The following is a 19729-nucleotide window of genomic DNA, read 5'->3' as shown; positions in this document are numbered from 1 at the left end:
TTACCTTTCCTTACTACTATAGTATGTACGACACGTACGTACGTCGTCGTCGTCGTACGTACCGTACCGTACCGTACCGTCCGTACGTACGTACGAGAGTAGTATATATATATATATATATATATATATATATATATGTGTGTGTGTGTGTGTGTGTGTGTGTGTGTGTGTGTAAATACCAGTCCCTTATTTCTTTAAAACAGATAAAAATCACTGATTGCTACGTTTCACAATGAAATTTTGCAGTACATCTGAAATATAAACGAACCTTTTCTCCTATTTCTGTAAGGTCACCACCTGGTAAAATGTCAAGATCAGATTGAAGAGCACACGTTTCAATTGCCTCTTTATATAGTTTAGCATTCAAGGGTTGAGCGAACAGAATATTATCCTTTACTGTAGCATTCTGGATCCAGGCTTGCTGGGGCACGTATGCAACTGAACCCTAGTCCAAACAGAACAAATACACTGGAACTTATTTTCCTGGATTCAGCATTAGTATATGCCCAACTGCTGGAAAAGGTAAATTTTAAATTTGGACATGTTATCAAGATACAAGACCTGTCTGGTAAATATTTAACCTGCTGATAACGATGAAATGTTCTCTAAACATTTCAGTCCAAACATATATATGTGTATGACATACTTGTCATGGAAACACTGAAATTCTGATTCACTCATTAAAATAAATTTCATCCTCTACCCAAGCTACAACTACAGTCATTGATACAACTAACTGTAGCCTAACTGAATATTGTGTCAATCTTCAAATACAAGATATATATCACTCACTTCTCCTTTTATCTAAAAAGTATATCATTTATTAAGGACAAGTAACTTTGATCTTAACTTTTCCAAATTTTGTAGGCCTGCTTAGTTATCTCAGTTATTTTATAATATTATTTACCTTACGAAAAGATGGTTCTAAAAATAACTTTTATATAAGTTGAACGTTAATTAGGCTTGAAGTATCTATATGTTTGTTAATACTGGATATTCACACTAAGCTATTAAAGGAAGATATGCACTAACCATCCCAAACTTTGAACTGATAGACTAGACAGCAGCACCCACCACCTACTCTTGTTACTGTTAATCAAATACTGGAATTTAACCATCACTTTTTATAACAGATCCATGACCCTAAAATGTGGAACACATCTTTGTTTTTGGTAAGGGGACATGAATCAAGGACCCTCAGGTCATCCACAGTCTAGCATACTGACCACTTGGCTGTATCTATATGAAAACTTTGAAGAATGTTTTATAAACTAGTTGTAGACTAATCTACCACTTTAAGTACTTTTTTTTGTTAGTGGCACCTTTTTAAGAAAACCTTTACTTCACTGAATATAATGCTTTCATTTGTGATATACATTTATCAGTAAGAAAAACGATGTAAAAATACCCATATTTAACGTTTTCAAGATTTGAAATTGATAAAAATATTTTCAGTGAATGTAGCTATAGCTAGAATTAGTGAAACTGTTTTCAATTTCTAAGAATTTTTTAAATTAGTAAAAGACACATTACTTTCTTTATTTAAGCAGTTTCTGTTTGTGGTGTTCTTCAGTACATTTTTTTAAAGAAAATAAAGAAACTTAGTTTATTGCCTTTGTAAGTTATATTTGGGTAAAACATTTCTAATAAGTCTGACAAGCAAGTTAAGTATTATATATTTTTGTTGTTTTTATCTCCTACCATTCCTTACAAGTTTGTGTCTATAATAAATTTTGACTTAATGTATTTACTTTACAAGTTTCAATGTCTTGACAAGGCAGTATAGAGATTACACAAAACAATAATTTTGAAAATTTATTTTTTCAGTTCATTAGTGATGCATCAAATATGGAATTCACTGAAATGAACCCGACTTTTTAAAATTTTCAAGTACCCAAATCAAATCAATTCAAACCATATCATTTACCAATACATAAACAATGAACTAAATGAATCACTGAATATTTGATAAAGTATACACCAGAAGTGAAGTGAAGATTTTGGATACTAAGATGACCAGTAACTGAAAAGTTTTTACTGATGCAATACAGTACTTTGATTTTGGGCTACTACACTTCTACAGATTCACAGATGAGGGACTGAATGTAAATATTCTTCATTTGCCAGGAAATACTTTGATAAATCTTACTAATTATATCATCAAGATCTCTAAGCATTTTAGGTTAATAGCAAATATGATAACGTTCTCACACACTTTTGTAGATCACAAATACAGCTACTTCAATTAGAGTAATGCCTTGTAAATAAAAATACTAGTTATTTGAGCACTATAAGTCAAAGATTTGTAAACTCACCTACACACAGGCAAACAATCACCCTGAGGAACAGTGATGTTATTTCAAAGGTATTGAAGATGTGCATGATTACAAAAATGTTAATAAAAAAAAATTAATATTACTCTACTTAACAGTACTTAAGTCAAAAACTTACCAAAACAAAAATGCTGTAAAATAATGAAAATATAACATTAACATACATGGTTTTACACAGAGATCTTTACTCACACAAAGTTCAAACATGTAATTTTTTAAAAAATGACATATGTGATGAGAAGCTAAGTAACTTCACATATACCAATACTATTACTTGATACACCAGCAAAGTAACTATTTTTGAACTGGTCAAAAAAAAATTACAATCACTTGTTAGACCTGAAAATAACGTGCTTTAAAATGAATATAAATAACTGTTATACCAACTGTCCTTACTTTTACATTGACTAGACCTTCTAACTTCTCCATGTCACCAAGAAGTGCAGACAATAAAGAAGACTTTCCTGCACCTACTTGGCCCACAACCGCAACCAACATACCCTGATGGATACGCAAGTTAATGTCCTTTAATACAGGGGCTTCATCACGGCTCCATGTGAAAGTTCCATGTTCAATTACGATAGGATCAACTGGATTGGCAAATAATAACGGTATAACAAACTTTCAGTTGTACAATACAAGTTACTAAATACCTGCCTATGTTCTACGAGGAACAGCCAGTCTATTTGTAGTGATACATACAGAAAACAAAACACAATAAAAAACAGTAAACACAAAAAGGAATTCTAATAAAAACAACCATCTTTCAGCAATATACAAAAATACATTATCTTTACACAACTAAATTTCAACCACATTTTAACTTTAGGTACATGTACCTTATTGAATTTTAATGTATTAAGCATTGGTCATCCATAAAACACACTCAATCCTTTATAATCTCATTTAAATTTTAATCAGTAACTCAAAACAGGTGCTACTTGACTGACTTACTTCCTCTATGATATGCAAGCAGTAGCGTGCAGGGGGGGGAGGGCATCCAATGCAAAGAGTCGATTCGAATAGTAGAACCCTTTCCGCCCTTCCCCAAGGTCTTAGGTACAAGGCCCCGGGCATCATAGAACCTCTGCACGCCACTGTATGCAAGCTTTGTGTGTAATGAAATTTCTGTCTTATTTACTTAGTTAGTAATATACAATTATTATGCATAAACACTATCATGCACACTGTTTATATTACAAGTTAAAACAAACCTGCAAACTCACATAAACTACAATTTTTTGTGTGTTTGAGTTGTTTAGTTAAAAAAATTAATATAAGACAATTTTAGGATTTTCTACTGATATCCGATACTTATATTTTTAATTCTGTTTGTACCTACATAATCAAAAATTTTATGATATTGTTACAAAGTTTATTTCGTGACACTTGGCTGCTATTTGTATAGACATAATTATACAGTTAGGCTGTGAATAGAATTTATATATATAAGCTGTCAGGTCAGTATCTATCAGCATAAGGAAGGGACAGCCCATACAGTGTGACATTTACAAGGCAAGAGTAGCCTAGTGAGGCAGCACTTGGTGGGATACCACATCCATCTCAAGCAGGGAATACTGTTCATACAATGTTACTGTGGTATTCATTGTTAGAAGAGATGGTAGAGCAATAAAAATACCACAAGAATATTTTCTACATTGCTAAAGTGTTGCTAAGGTGGGCAACTGAGCACGAGTGTGTAATGCAGCTAGGACTACAAGACAGGCCTTTCCATGTAGGAGAAATACTCATCACAATAAATCAGATGCAGGGAGAAGCATTTCAGACCCAAGTTCCAAGGCAAACCCAAGAATCATATGGCCAGACCTAGCCTATAGGAATTGCTTGGTTCAAAGCACAGAGGGGTGTCTTGTACTACACTATCAGGAAACACCCCAACCAACTACTCAAATGAGAGGTACATTCACTCACTCTTACACTAGTGGGATTGCACTGCCTAATGAGGAATTCTCCACATCAACTTCCTTAGCAGCTTTGGACTGAGGAAGCAAAGGTTCTTCCATACTTCACTAGAAGAATTGGGGAGGGAGGAATCTGCGTGTGGGAGAACACTGGAGAGATGCTTGGACATTGTCATCAGACACAATCATCTGGAATTAGATCCCACAATAAGAGTGACATGAGGACAATTTTTCTCTTTTTCCTTTTACAAAAGTGCAAAATGACTTGGAAGGTAAAATATATAGTCACTGCCAAAACAGTCTTGTGGAAAACCCCATCTTAATAACAGGGGTGGATGGGGTTGATATGGATTTTGGTATGTATTTCCTGCGAGGCAACACCAGTCACTCAGAAGGTTCTATCATCTCCAAAATATATACACACACATAAAAAGGTGGTTGTGAATCCTGAAAAAGAAAGTAGAAAAATACACATTACTCACCATCAGAGCCACTGTAAAGATTTGAGAAAGGCAACTAGAGGGAGACAAAAGCCAGGGTAGGCGAAACCTCCCTGTATTGTAAGTAATAAGTTGAGGGTCTTTTACATCCTGCCTGCAAGATTTCATACAGGGGACATCAAAGGCAAAAGAAACAGGAAGATGGCAAACATTATGGGGTGGACACATGAAAAATAAAAAAGGGTCATCATCCACAGAAGAAGTAACTAGCTAGATAAGATGCATAACTCAACTGGGCAAAGTAGAAGAAGATAAGTTACTAAAGAAAGAGAAATCCCACAGCAAGAAAAGATGTTGGCAAGTGCCCTAAAATGGGGCAGTACAAGTGAAATAATAATGAATAGTCCATACAGAAAAAGAGAGAATCTGGGTCAGAAATGACTTTACAGGGAAGAAATAGAAAGGATGATGAATATAGAAAAATTCAATCACCCTCCTAAGCCACCCAAATTTTGAGGTGGTCATGAAAAAAAGTTAACCTATCCCTGTGGTAAATAGTGCAGAAAGTAGCCAAGACAAATATGAGTGAAAGTTCCTGCAAGGATGAAGGCGAAGAAATATGTCCAAAGCATATAAAAGGAGATTGAGCCACTTAACACACAAAGCATCCTCAGCTAGAATTACAGAGTCTGGGATTGGATACCAAATGAAAGGAAGTAAGGAGTGGAGGGAAGACGAAAAGGCATGGATAATAGGACACCCACAGTGTGAGCAAGTTCACTGAAAACACCAGAGGATGGAGAAAACACTTTCTGGGAGGGGTCCAAGTCTAGGTGAAATAGTCGCTCCACCACAAGGACCCGAGCTTTTGAGTCATAACAGACCAACAATTAAACATGGTGGTTGAGGGAACAACAAAGAATGTCCAAAACAAGAAAACAGAGGTCCTGGGAGCAAGTGCCTCCCTGTCAGGGGAATAGCAGAAACAACAGAGGTTTCTGAATGGATTGTTATAAGTAGAAACAGATGGAAGATGATGTCAAGCTTACAAAGTATCTATCAGCTTGAGGATGCAGAGACAAAGAAACTTCACCCCTGGAGACCAGATGCTCGAAATGGTCCTGGAGCAAAGATTGATGAAGGTAAAAAAAAAGTAAGGCAACCTAACAAGGTACATCCCAGGAACAAAGAAACCAAAGTGATAGCTGTGTGCGCAAATTTCTTCACAGAAGACTATGTACAACTGCAAATGTCAAAGCTAGTTTCCCAATCTTTGTACTAGTATTTTATTCCAAAAGTGGAGATTTTTTTCATTAGATTAGCTAACATACATTGCTGTGTATTTTAAACTACTGAATAAGAATGAATTATCTTGTAAAACTTAAAACGATGCTTTATCTTTACAGGTTCAATCACATCATTAAAGAATGGAAACCTTATAATGATAAGCCTCATTAGTCTAAGACTTGTAACAATTTGTTAACATAAGAGATGTTCATTCTTACTGCTAAGTCAAAATAAAAAGCTTTATTTTAGTAATGTGAATTATTTTCCCACAGGAAATAAAATATAGCTTTCAGACTATTCAATGTTTCAAGAGGAGAAACAATTGATTGTGAATGTGCACATTATACGATTATAATATTGGAAAATAGTTTTAAGATTAATAGAAGCTGTTTGCAGTTTTGTAGAAAAATACTGGTTTTATAAAAAAAAATATCAATAATTTAAAATAACCAAATTTACTTGATTTAACAAATCTTACTACTTACCTTCATGATCATCATGACTAACATAAGGATCCAGTTCTTCACTTCTTATATATTTATTCATCCTTTTGACAGACACACTGGCCTAGAGTACACACACACAACATTAGACCAAATGTCTTGCTTTTCTTAAAATGTTTATTCTTTTTTTTTAGTGACTATGTATTCATGGAAAGATAAAAACTTTTACATTCTTTTCTTTGAAACTACTCTATCATCTGACACAAAAAGTATTACAACCTGAACACTAGTCCTAGTTTATGTTTTCACTTGAAATATGTAACCTCATTCTACACTTTATTTGCTCTATTTTTTTTTTTATTAACTTCCTAATTCTAAATTTATGAATAGGCTACCTGTGCTGTACCTACCAGTGGGACTAAAATATGATTATCAGTGTTAAAAGTCCTCCCGAGGAGTAAATTTAAGTATTAAGTACATTTCAGTACATTGGTTGTAAAATCTGAACAGAATGGTTTGTTGTTACATTTATACTTCATGTACTCTCCTGAACTCACAATTCTAAATGACCATATCCGATCCTTATAAAATGTCTACAGTACTCTTGTAGGTAGTAATTCAAAATAACATAATGAATTTTAATACTTATGTTACTATGCAGAATTTAACATTTTTTTTGTTCTTTAGTTTGTATAAATTATCATACTGCTGAACAAGTGATAAGAACAAGCAAGCAAACAATCATGTCTTTTAGGTTGAAATGGAGACGAAACATTTATTTGTTTGTTAAGAATGTTTGTGTAAGGCTATACAAGAGGCTATCTGCATTAACCATCCCTAATTTTGAAATCATAGATTAGAGGAAAGACAGTTTGTAAACAGCACCCACTGCCAACCTTTGGGCTTCTCAAGTCAAATAATGAAATTTGAACATCACTCTTATAATGCACCCATGGCCCCAAACATGCACATTTGAGTTAGAAGGAATGAAAATGGTATGTTAACCATAAACCCATAAATTCACACACTGGTATTTTAACTCTCTTTAGATGTTACCAAACTGTAAACAATTTGGTATTTGCTTCTTTTTATAAGTGCATATATTATATCTTTTTTAAAAGATATAAAAAGAATTACATTGGTTAATATTAAATTCAATAGAGGTTCTAAACACATTTGTTGCAAGACTTTTCAAAATATCTGTTCTTTCACTATTACTCATTCATTTGGTTTGTTTTGAACTTTGCACAAAGCTACATGAGGGCTATCTGCATTAACTGTCCCTAATTAATAGTGAAAGACTAGAGGGAAGGCAGCTAGTCATCACCACCAACTGCCAACTCTTGGGCTACTCTTTTAACAACGAACCATCACATTATAATGCCCCTACAGCTGAAAGGGCGAACATGTTTGGTGGGATGGGGATTCAAACCCATAATCTTCAGATTGCGAGTCAAGCACCCTACCCTGTCACTCATTGTTAAGTAGAAAACGACACAATGAGCTACCTGTGCTGTGCCCACTACGAGTATCAAAATTTGGCTTTTAGCATTGTAAGCCTTCAGACTTACAACTTCTCCACTAGGGGCTCAAAATATCTGAATATTATTTTAGTTCTCAGTTACTCAAGTAATCTATAAAGCACATTTATTTTTAGAGTAATTATGAAATGCTTATAGCTCTAACTATGCCTTAAAAACAAAAATGTATGATTTACCAAAAGTTTCTGACATATGAATTATTACTCCTTTGTAGTAACATATATTTAAATGCTTAAAAATACGAATTACAGTTTTCTCTATGTGACAAATCCTCAGAATTTATCTAATGTTGTAGTAGAACACAAAAAGACATTCCTTATAGTACATTTTTATTATCCATCATAATCAAAACCAGAATAAGTCATAGGTAGTTTATCACAATGTTATAAATAATCCACTTCATAAACTTTATTAAAACATAAATATAATTAATTACCAAGTGTATTTATTTTTAACACTCTTAAATAACAATTTTTTTATTCACAAGAAATGTACCTCACATTTTTAAGTTAGTTTGTATATTAGTAAAGATCTTGAAAAGAGCAAGACAAAAATTAAAGCAGAACACAGCAAAAGCCCAGAGACACACACAAGACCACTTGGTCAAGCTTAACAAACAAAACAAACACAGATGGCATCATACCAGCACAAGACCTTCATCATCATTAAAGCATACATATGAAAGAAGAAAATACAACACCATATTGTATCACTAACTAAAAATCAGGATAAGGCTAAGACACACAAAGTACAAATGCAAATCTGGATGATAGGAACAAGTAAGTTTTTATATATATAACTGAAACTTTGCTCTAATTGGCAATGACTATTGGGTATGCAAACAGTTATAAAAATATCCTTAAATGCACTGTTGTTTCAGCAAAATAACTTATACCCTTGTTGGTTCCTTTATGCTTTAATTTCTCTGAATTGTGTTTTCTATAACGGTTAGTTTACTATTGTTGTAAATGGATCCTCTTGTAAGGTTACAGTTATCTCATGAAAATAACTAAGTATTACTATAAGCAATGTTTACACCAACTGAATTGGCTATTTCAAAGTTAGCTTTATGTGTGCTGTGTTTGTCAAAGATTTCAAAATATTGAATATTGTGCAGACACACCAGTTTGAAGAAAACTGCTTGTAAAAACATGCTGTTATCACTTCTCCATTCTCATAACAAACTGGTTTAAAATACTGGATTAAGAAACAAAATCCAAAAATTTCAGAGCAATTCATTTATTTATCTTAGGAAATTTTTAGGAGGGTTTTAAAGTCCTTTTTACATTACCATTTAGTAACTTAAATTTGGCCTCTACAACAGTGATGGAAAGAAATCTAATGTAAGCATTATATATATATATATATACATACATACACATACACACACACACGTACATCAAAGTGTGACATGTGGCAGCAAAAACATCTGGCTCTTGGTTTATCTACTTTTTCTCAATCCAATAGTGTGTCCACAATTTTTGAATTAATTATTTTACCTGTTCTTTCAGGCTTAAATTGTAAAATTAAAAATATTATAGATTTAAAATACAAGATACAAAAATATGATCGTTACTTCAAATGAAGTACAATTTAATATGCAAGTTATAAGTAAAACAATAAAGCTTTAGTTATGCAACAGTTTCTGAAGTTAGCAACAGCTATGAATTAATAAGTCATGCAATCTATTAAGAAAAGAAAATAAACTACGGGTTTTAGTACACAATAAAGATTCTATCTAAATTATGTTCTGTACTTCACACTCAAGATGCATTACCTGGATCATCATTGAGATCACCATGGGGAGCAATGTAAGTGGAAATCGCAGAATTTGAAACAAAGACAATGCTACAAATGCTCGTTGTGCATCTAAAACGTGATCCTCGGAGCTAAGCACATACGCACCAAATGAACACAGGGCTACCTGATGGCAACAAAAGCACAGATGTTTCAAACATAACAAGACAAATCAGGTTGTAGCAAACACATATGGTAACACAAACAAACATAGACCACATACTGACATACAATTTATGTAGGCAGAACAATTCTTTCCATCTTTTCAGTTGAAACATTTCATATTTTTTTAATATTTACCATAACAAGCATTGTGATCAAAGATGGAAGCATGATCATCGGAAATCGAAGAATGTTAAATAAAGCAATGGAAACAAAGGCTCTTTGGGCATCCAGAATATTATAAGGATCCACCAGAACATAAACGGTGAAACTTGCTAGTGCCACCTAAAATAACAAATTTGCGTATATATTTAAAAGTCATAATTTTATGATGTTAACTATGGAAAACAAGCAGCATTACAAAGAGCATAAATAAATTGCTGATACTAATATATATTACTTTTCAGAGACTTAAGGGGGGAAACAAATTTAGGTTCTTTAATAAGTTTTCACTTGGTATTCAGTAGGTGCCAGAACAACCGCACATGGAATTAACATGTTCCCATCCATGTAATTAATTATTTTGAAGACATTCTAGGAGGGCAAAGAACATTAATTCAGTTATAAACAATGTCAACAAAATATATGCATACAAACTTGAGTGCAGCTTGTTCATTATTTTCACATAACTTCAGAGAAACATTATTTAAGCAATTCTCGCAACCCACTCAAAATAAAAAATGGCTACAGGAGACAGATACACATAAACCTATATATATTACATTCAAATAAACAACAAGTGTGAAACGTTTCTACTAAAAATGAACTTGAAATAGGCAACTTTCACATACTCTTAATTTCTCCTGCTATAAACCTATAAATATGTGTCAAATATTATACGGTTTTAAATTGTATTCATAGCCATGAGACACAATGAAAATTCTTCAAGAAGGCTGGAAACTATCAAAAAAATTGGATTAAACCACAAATTTTTGTTGTTGTTTTGAATGTTTTTAAAGATTATCTGAGCTAGCCATCTCTAATTTTGAACTGATAGATTAGACGGAAGGCAGCTAGTCATCAGCATCCACTGTCAATTCTTGGGCTACTCTAATCAAATAGTGGGATTTGACCATCACTTTTATAACACACCCTTGATCCTGAAGTGCAGAGGTGATTTTGCTGTAACATGACACAAACCCTCAGATTCATAGTCCAGCACGCTGACTACTATGCCTTGTCCAGCCCAAACCAGAAAAAGGTATTAGCTGTTGTCAGCTCATCTTGATAACTTATATCTCCTACGGTTCAATATTAAAAAGTTTTTAAAATTACACAATGAAACATGAACCTACTATATAAAGACAAAAAGCCATCCATCTCTGTCATGCTAATATCTCGGCCACTGCAGTACCGATCAATACGCAACTGGTCAATGCACTACTTTGGGCATATAATTATATCTGAGGGTAGATTGGTAGAGATCAGGATGGTTAATAAAATCAAATCAGGTGTATGTGTGCACCAAGCTTGGTATTGCTAGCACACAAAAATCATAATCATTGTCTGAAATTCCCCATTATGTTTGCTAGGTTGTCAAGGAGACACACTGATGCAACATCACCATATTTTGTCCAATCAAAACTCTCAGCTACAATTCTATAGTAACCCACGTTTTACCTGCAGCACATTTCAATTTTGAAAATGCCCAAACTAAAGCGTGCTTCTTCAGCTCACCAAGCTAACAAAGCCAAAACCAGGAAGACAGTCTAAAGAGAAGACCCCAAAACTTAATAAAATTCACTGCCTTTACCATCACAATTAATAATTTGCAGGGTCATACAGTTGACCAAATGGCAATACGTCTTTGAGAATACGTTTTTTCATGTTTCAATCTATAAGGATTTATAAAGAAGAATGTTTGAACATACCTTCAAAATATACAGTAGTCAAAATACTAATCGAGTAATACAGGAGTTGATCAAATATACATAAAAAATGTTGTTTTCATAAAATACTAGAAATAGGATAGTCATTCTCCATACATATATTGTTACTAGATTATAATTAATTTTTATAAATCATATTCATAGAACATTTATTTAGATATAATTTTGAAAAGAATTTTAGTCATATGACAGGCATTCAGCTTGTGGTGGACATAAACATCATATTATATTTTGAAAAAGAATGATATAATAATAAATAATATAAACAGCATATGTGTAAAACTCTTAATATTTTAAAACTAATTACGTATAATATTCACCAGCTAAATGCCAGATTAATGAACAACTAATCAAACTAAAGATTCAGCCCTCCTAAAAATTTAAACTATATTCAAAAGAAATCCTAAAGTAGTATGTGTATATATAACATTAATCCCCGACAAACTGTCCATTAAAATCATAGAGAAACACACAAAAGAAAATGAACAAAGCACATTACAACTCCATCAAAAGTAGCACTCAGGAAACTTTTTATGTTAAGAGGCCTACCAGAAAAGGTGCTGTGCTCCAAAGAAATGAAGTAACAGCATTTAAATATGCTATCTTCTTCAAATCTTGCACTTCTTTATTTCTTGTATCATTGACCTGTTTTTGGAAAGATTCTTCCCAGGCATACAACTTCAGGACTTTGATTCCTCCAAGAATTTCATTCATCATTTTAACCCTTTTATCCTTTGTCTTCATTTGTTTTACCTAATAATGAAAATGTAACATGGTTTCAATATTCTATTAAATTATTTATTTACTATATAATTACTATTCAAAGGACTGAGAAACCTATCTAACGTATTAATCTTTTACAACCCAATATCTCGTGTTTTTACAGGGGCAAAATGGTGACATCAAGTTTCAAATTACCTATAAAACAAGGTTATAACAGAAATATTGAGATATCAAACATTATTTTTTTATATATGTTTTATTACATTTTATTCTTTAAAGTATTTTTTTAAAATCCAAACTGCTAGCACTAATTTTAGATTTCCCACTGTTATAATATTTATCTAGAAAGTGGAATTGTTAAATTTACTGCCTGCACAGATAAAACATAGATTTTGTACAAGTTGATTGCTTATTTTTATTTCAAGAATAGATTGAGAGAAAATTGAATTTTTGAAGTTGGTGATGTGAAAAATGTAAAATTCAACTTCATGTTTTCTTTTACAGCTTCCAAGTTTCTTAGGCAAACAAATTATAAGTATATTGTCCAAAAGCTATTTTATTTCTCACAATGCACTTGCCATAGAGCTCCCTTATTTCCTTATGTGATTGTATGTTTTAAACACTTTCACAAATGCACTCAAAGCTATGCAATGTTTATGGCTTGAAATAATTTAAGTTACTAATGGTTCTGTTTTGTTTATGCCATAGGAAACGTAATAAATGAATTTAATGGGGTTCTTTGCATGTTTGTTTATTTTCTGAAGTAATTTCTTTGGAAATTATGACATACAAGAACTCCTACTGTGAAATTTGATCTGGTCTTGGAGAAGCCTTGAGAAGTGGATGATGCTAGACAAACTCTTATGTTACTGTGTGGTGAGTCTACTTGACATGGCTATACATAATTTCTTAAAGTAGGTTAGGGAATAAGTGTTATGCATAAAATAGAATAAAATAAATGCTTTTTTATTTATATTTCATCACACAATTACAGTTGATGTTGTTCTTTTAATATGTTTCATATATACTTGTCTTTCTTCAGTATCAATACTTTCCCATTTATACATACACACTTTTTCCTTTATATAATTTATAAAACCTGCTACAATCAAAATGTTTTTATGTAATACACAAAGATATAGTGACTGGATGCTTTTTTGTGAGAAAAACTCCACTGATTAACAATCTTCAGCATTCATCTAGATGGACTGATGCAAGCTGACTCTGCTCAAAATCACAGTTCTCATTTGACCGTGATGAGAACATTATTGCCTAACATAAGCTTATGTGTACTAATTTCACAGTTCATTCCCAAGTCAGTATACTGATATTAACCCTCCAAGGACAAGTGGGTCAATGTGCACATGTTACAACCTTTTACAGAGTATACTCAAAATTTACAAGTTTACTATTAATGTATACCAACATATTAACATAAAATAGTTTATAATTCAAATTTTAATATTATATAAATATGAATTTATTTAATTTAAAAATGAAATATTTAAATTATCAATCTTCACTTCTCTGCATCATGCGACACTTATTCACTCTGAAAGTTAACATTTTCCTAAACTGAAAATGTATTTTCCAATAATACTTATCTCTGCTGACACTATAGCTATTTCTCAATCTCCAGGGTTTCCATTCTCTGCCCATCTGAGCATTGAAAAATGCTTGTTCCAGTCTTTTATAACCCACTCGAATGCCCTTGGCAAATTCTAATTTGCAAAATTCTCTAACAACTTCAATGCACCCTCTATCTAGGTACTGTATATAAGCACCTCATTCAGATACTGTAATCACTTTTTTGAGAACATAAACCGGCTTTAAGTGGGGGAAGTAGTGCAATAGTGTCAGTGGAGGTAAGTATTATTGGAACTACATTTTCAGTTTAGGAAAATGTTAACTTCCAAAACATACTTACATCCATTGACACTATAGCTAGAAACCCACATTGAGAAGGTGGAGGGCCCAATGCAGGCATGAACCATATAGAAAGCATCTGTATATAACAGAAGTGTTCCAAGATAAAGATGGTACAAGAGTGGGGAAACCACACTACATTCAGAACAGGTATGTTCTTCACTAGGAACTCAGTTCCTGTAGCAAATGTGGAATAGAATACAAGTAATTGTCAGTATAGGCCAGCCCCAACCAGATAGCAGAGGTTCCACAACTCAGGGTTGGAATTAAGGTGTCATGGTACCAATAACCCACATTGGTGGCTAGGGCTATATATATATATATATATATACTTTTGATTGGATCCCTACTTGTAGCCAAAGTGATGCATTTCGCACCACTGGAATCACAATGATAAAGTAAGCAACACTGAAGTGGACAAACTTTCTCCTCCACCTGAAGAAGTCCAAAAGGCAACACCCCAGGCTCGGGATGACAGGATCGTGCATGTCATACTCAACTAAAAGAACAGAACTGGTTTGAAATTATGAAGATTCATCCTCACACCTCAACCAAGTGGGCAAGGAGTATTCCACTTGCCCTTGAATTATGGAGAGGATGTGGAACCTGTGCTCAACCAAGAACCTAGGATGGGACCACATCGTGTTCAGAATTATGAGGAGATGGTGGACCTCCTCCTATGAACAATATACGAAACTGACATTGATCAAAGAGAAGGGCCATGCACCTGCCAACTGGATAGTTTCGTGTCAAATCTGAACCAGAATTACAAGTAGGCTGGTGCCACTCCAACTGACATCTGGGAAAAACATCCAGGGACCCGAATAGGAGGGCCCCCAATTTAGCCCTCTTCTCCAAGAGTGGAGGAACACACTCAAACACTCTGGAGGAAAATCCTCTGTCCATCAGCCCAGTGCTTGGAAACTGGGGTGGTAAGGACTCCCAAGCTCCACCAGTAGAGTCAGGGATGGGTAATACATGTTGGGGAACCCTTAGGAAACTGTGCAATAGGTGAACCAAGAACCCTACATTTTTAAAAGCAAACCAAAAAAAAAAAGATTATATGATTGAGGAAAATGTTCACCTCTAATGAAAATTTAACAAATGTGGTCAAAGGAGATACAAAGATTAGTCAAAATCCCTCAGAAGAGGAAACTGCCAGATCATGTAAAGAATGAGATAGGAAAACATTAGGTGTAATCCACATATCAGTCTGCACAATGTCATCCAGAGGGCAATTCATTTAGGTTGCTATTGACAGAGATATGACAAATCTGGTGAGATATGACACGCAAAAGATTCCTTTCCTGTAACGATAATCCATTATAAGCCATGTGAATCAACTTACAAAGCCACCTCGTTAGGGTAATGGGAGATAAGTAACAGGAAAAACAAAGATTCCAATGAAGGAACAATTGATTCCTACCACCTCGAAATGAGTTAGAACGAGCTACATAACATTTGACAGCCCTAACAAGACATAACAAACAGTCAGGATTGGAGTGGTCATAAAGATGAGAAATGGCTGGAAAATGGATTGGTAATAAAGATCTTCCCCCTTCCACAGCTGTCAAAGTCTTGGACACAAAGGACCTATTGGGGTAAAGCAGGAAAAATGTGGAATGATGAAGAGTTCAAAGCACAGGCATTGCAAACAACTCCAACCGACAACATCCACAAACCAAGAAAAACAAAAAGTACAATTTAAGAGAAAAGTGAAACAAAGAACAAGAAACTAAGGGCTCAAAAGGAGGATGAGACAATGTTGAGAACATTGATATGAAAGGTAGACTTGTCTTCTGTCCAAATACCCTGGAACTCTTAACCTTGAAGATAAGTTTCCCACCCCGGAAGAAATGCGTCTGAGAACAGATGGATCTCGGGATGAGGTGGTGGAATGGGTACTCCAATTAGTAGTGTTGTTCCAATCCAACACCCACTCATAATCGAAAGATATTGCTCCAGTAATGAGACAGGATGATCTAAAGGATTGGAAAGCATGATTATGTGATTCAAAGGAATGAGAGGCTCGAGGGATGCCCACATCCCCAACAGAGAGAGAACCGTCCGTGTAGTAGGAGAAGGAGAGATAAGTAAAAACCTGATGGCTCTTTCCATGGTTTAAAGCCTGAAAGGGGTTGGTTGAGCACAGCTTAAGAGTATTGAAAAACACACCTAGATGAACGAGATTTTGTATGGTGACAGAATAGATTTCTCCAGTCTGATAAGGAAGCCCACTTTTGTGGCTTCTGAAAGAAGAATCTGTTGTTCTGCTATTTAATAGGATGGTGCCAGAAGAATCCAGCCATCCATATAATGGTGTTTGTACAGATCTAAGGAATGTAGATGACGAGAAAAAGTTCTGACAAGTCTGCCAAAGACACAAGATACTGCTTCAAGACCAAAAGGTAGAGCCCCAAACTGCAAGATCCTCCTTGATTTATTATGGAATCCTTTCTCAACCTACAATGACACTTTGTTTCAGGGCTCTGAATGACCAAGTTCGATGTTACAGATGCTTATGTCCATATTCCCATAACAGAATCTTTCCAGAAGTTTCTCAGATTTAGAAATCAGTTGAGTCGACACAGATCGATGATTTGATGCCAATCTCCTGTCTTCTTGAGTACAACAAATAAACGGGAATAAAATCCCGGAAGAACTGATTCAACCCTCTACTACTACCCTTTTGACTAACAACTTTCTTATAGCCTGGGAAGAAAACTCCACTTGTCGTGAATATGTTGGAGGCGACAACGCAACAGGTTGTGCAGATAAAGGTGGAGGTGATATAGATAGAATGACCCACCCTGAATTCAGAGCTTGGAATACCCATGGTTCTCTGGTGAAAGAACTCCATATGTCCAGAAAATGATATAAAGGTGGTCCCACTGCTCCCCAAACCCACAGGATAGATACCGACACTGTTGGTGATGATCTGTCCGAGCCGAAAATCCTGGAGAATACAGATGGATTCTATTATGGGAACCAACAGACCTAGGAACCAAAGGAGGGGGTTGAGAAAACTGAGAGCCAACACTCCCAACAAAAATTCAACAACAATAAAGAATAATGTAAACAAACTGAATCAAATACTGTTTCTAACATCTCTGGAACTCCAACAAACAACATGGGATGGAAAAAAAAGGAGCTTCCCATAACTCCCTGAGAGCAGAAGACAGTAAATGAACACTTTTTAACAAAGAATCTCTACCAAATAAATCCCAACAACAAATCAGCCAGGAAACCAGAGAAAGAACCGAAGAAGACAATCTGACTGAGGTAGACATCAGCAAAATCCCAAACTCGTCCACAACTTGCCGAAGGAAACATTGATAGGCTTCCAACAAAAGTTGGATCGAAGATAAGTACCTCATGACAGTCATATGATTAAGATGAATCCAAGAAAACTGTGATCTGTTTAAAGTTATCACGGGTTCCAATCAAGACCCCCACATGTACAAAAGGGGGTCCATTTGTCGAGAATCAAAATATACCTCCTCCTGGATGCAATAAGCCAAAGCATGTTGTTCCAATAAACGTGGGAAACAAGGCATAGCTATCCCGTCACATAACTGACTGACAAATTTCCCAGCACGAACAGCAATATCAGGAGAAGGAGGAAAACCACGTAGTCACTTGCTGTCCTTGTTGCCAACAAGGAAGGGGAAGAGTCAAATGCAATAGGAGAGACCCCCAAAACCTCACAAACCCGAGTAGCCAACTGAAGAAAAGGGGCTGGAGGTGGCTGATCAAAATTATCCTCTGTTGAGGCTGACCTAGTAAAAGAAGGAGCCAGTAAAAACGAATCTAAATTCTTCCCAGCTGGTCAGGGTCATTTGCAAAAGCCACCTCAGAACCCCTAATCCGCATATGTGTGTCCATCTCACAATGTATCATATCACAGACAGCCCCAATTGAGAATGATCCCTCTCCTGGTCATTGACAAATACAAGATAACAGAGGTGGAAAAGGAGAGGTCGCGTAATAGAATAATGGCCTCCGTAATAGAAACACTAATTTGAGAATTCATACTCGTCGGTACATGCTTTTTTTTTATTAATATAATTATTATTAAAGTAATTTATAAATATACAAAGATATAGCTGTAGTAATGCAAACCACATTTCAAGTCTCAACGTAAATTGTGAATAATCACAACACTCCTGTGTATAAAAACCAGTGCCGAACGCTTTGTCAAAAAAATGTGATTACATTATCTGAATGAGGTGCTTATATACAGTACCTAGATAGAGGGTGCATTGCAGTTGGTGGAGAATTTTGCAAATTAGAATTCGCCAAGGGCATTCGAGTGGGGTATAAAAGACTAGAACAATCATTTTCATTGCTTAGATGGGCAGATTGTGGAAACCCCGGAGACTGAGAAATAACTATAGTGTCAGCAGAGGTAAATATGTTTTGGAATGACCATTTTAGATTTTTTTCCATCTTCATACTATTTCATATGATTTAAAGGAACTACAACTTATATGTTAAATATCCTCAAATTAGAATGTAAACTTAAAGTCTCTAATCTTTACTTAATGATAATATAAACTACAGAGTCAAACCCACATGCTCTTCCTTGTACATCCTGTCATTCAAAAATGTCAAATATTGACCTACCAGCCTTTGGGATAACCGGTTTAAGGTTTTGGCATCCTTTTCTTTGTTTGCCAGTACTGAAACTCTGATTGACCACATATGTAAATTATTTGACCAACTTCTAGCTCAGTTAAAAAGCCAGATAAGTTATATTAGTAGTAACATTTCCTTTTATAAATTGAATATTTCAATTAAAAAAAAAGAACATCCTTGGACCCTACCTGATGTTAGAGGGCTATGTTGAGTTACAATTCATTATACCGAGAATAAGCCAAGTCCCAAGTTATCACAGTGATATTAAGACTAGTCAATAATAAGCTAATTTCCAAGTCAACATATTCAGATTAACCCTTTCCAGAGGGGTCATGGGTTAAAAGCCATGTCATCTTGTTTGTTGACTCGCATTCAAAATTTTATTGAACTACTATATCATGAATATATATCAATAACTTTGGTTTCAAACTGTAGGATATAATTCAAATTTTAGTACTATATATTACTCATATTTCTTAATTTAAAAGTAAATATTAAAAAAACACATATAAACATCGATTTTTGTGTCTCACGTGGTATGTTGAATGCAACACTGGTTCAAATTAGATGTTTGTAATGTCAAAATACTAAAGTCTATAGTTTTATATGAATTGGGAACTCAAATTAC

General features: G+C 34.5%; 1 protein-coding gene across 2 annotated transcripts in view; it reads right to left on the bottom strand.

The window, feature by feature from the left end:
- Positions 1-19729, bottom strand: part of LOC106463278 (multidrug resistance-associated protein 1-like) — an 84440-nt gene that overhangs the window by 27943 nt on the left and 36768 nt on the right. The window contains exons 11-15 of one of the 2 annotated variants that reach the window (XM_013923293.2): positions 12364-12567; positions 10064-10210; positions 6468-6549; positions 2730-2923; positions 269-445 (exon numbers count right to left, since the gene is read on the bottom strand). In XM_013923293.2, the coding sequence (XP_013778747.1) occupies positions 269-445; positions 2730-2923; positions 6468-6549; positions 10064-10210; positions 12364-12567 (804 nt within the window). Of the gene's footprint in view, positions 1-268; positions 446-2729; positions 2924-6467; positions 6550-9743; positions 9891-10063; positions 10211-12363; positions 12568-19729 lie in introns of both variants that reach the window. The other variant, XM_022390722.1, reaches the window with a different exon arrangement.

The sequence above is a fragment of the Limulus polyphemus genome, unplaced genomic scaffold (assembly GCF_000517525.1).
Source record: "Limulus polyphemus unplaced genomic scaffold, Limulus_polyphemus-2.1.2 Scaffold1365, whole genome shotgun sequence".
In the NCBI taxonomy this organism is placed as follows: domain Eukaryota; kingdom Metazoa; phylum Arthropoda; class Merostomata; order Xiphosura; family Limulidae; genus Limulus; species Limulus polyphemus.
This window is presented reverse-complemented; position numbering and strand designations above follow the sequence as displayed.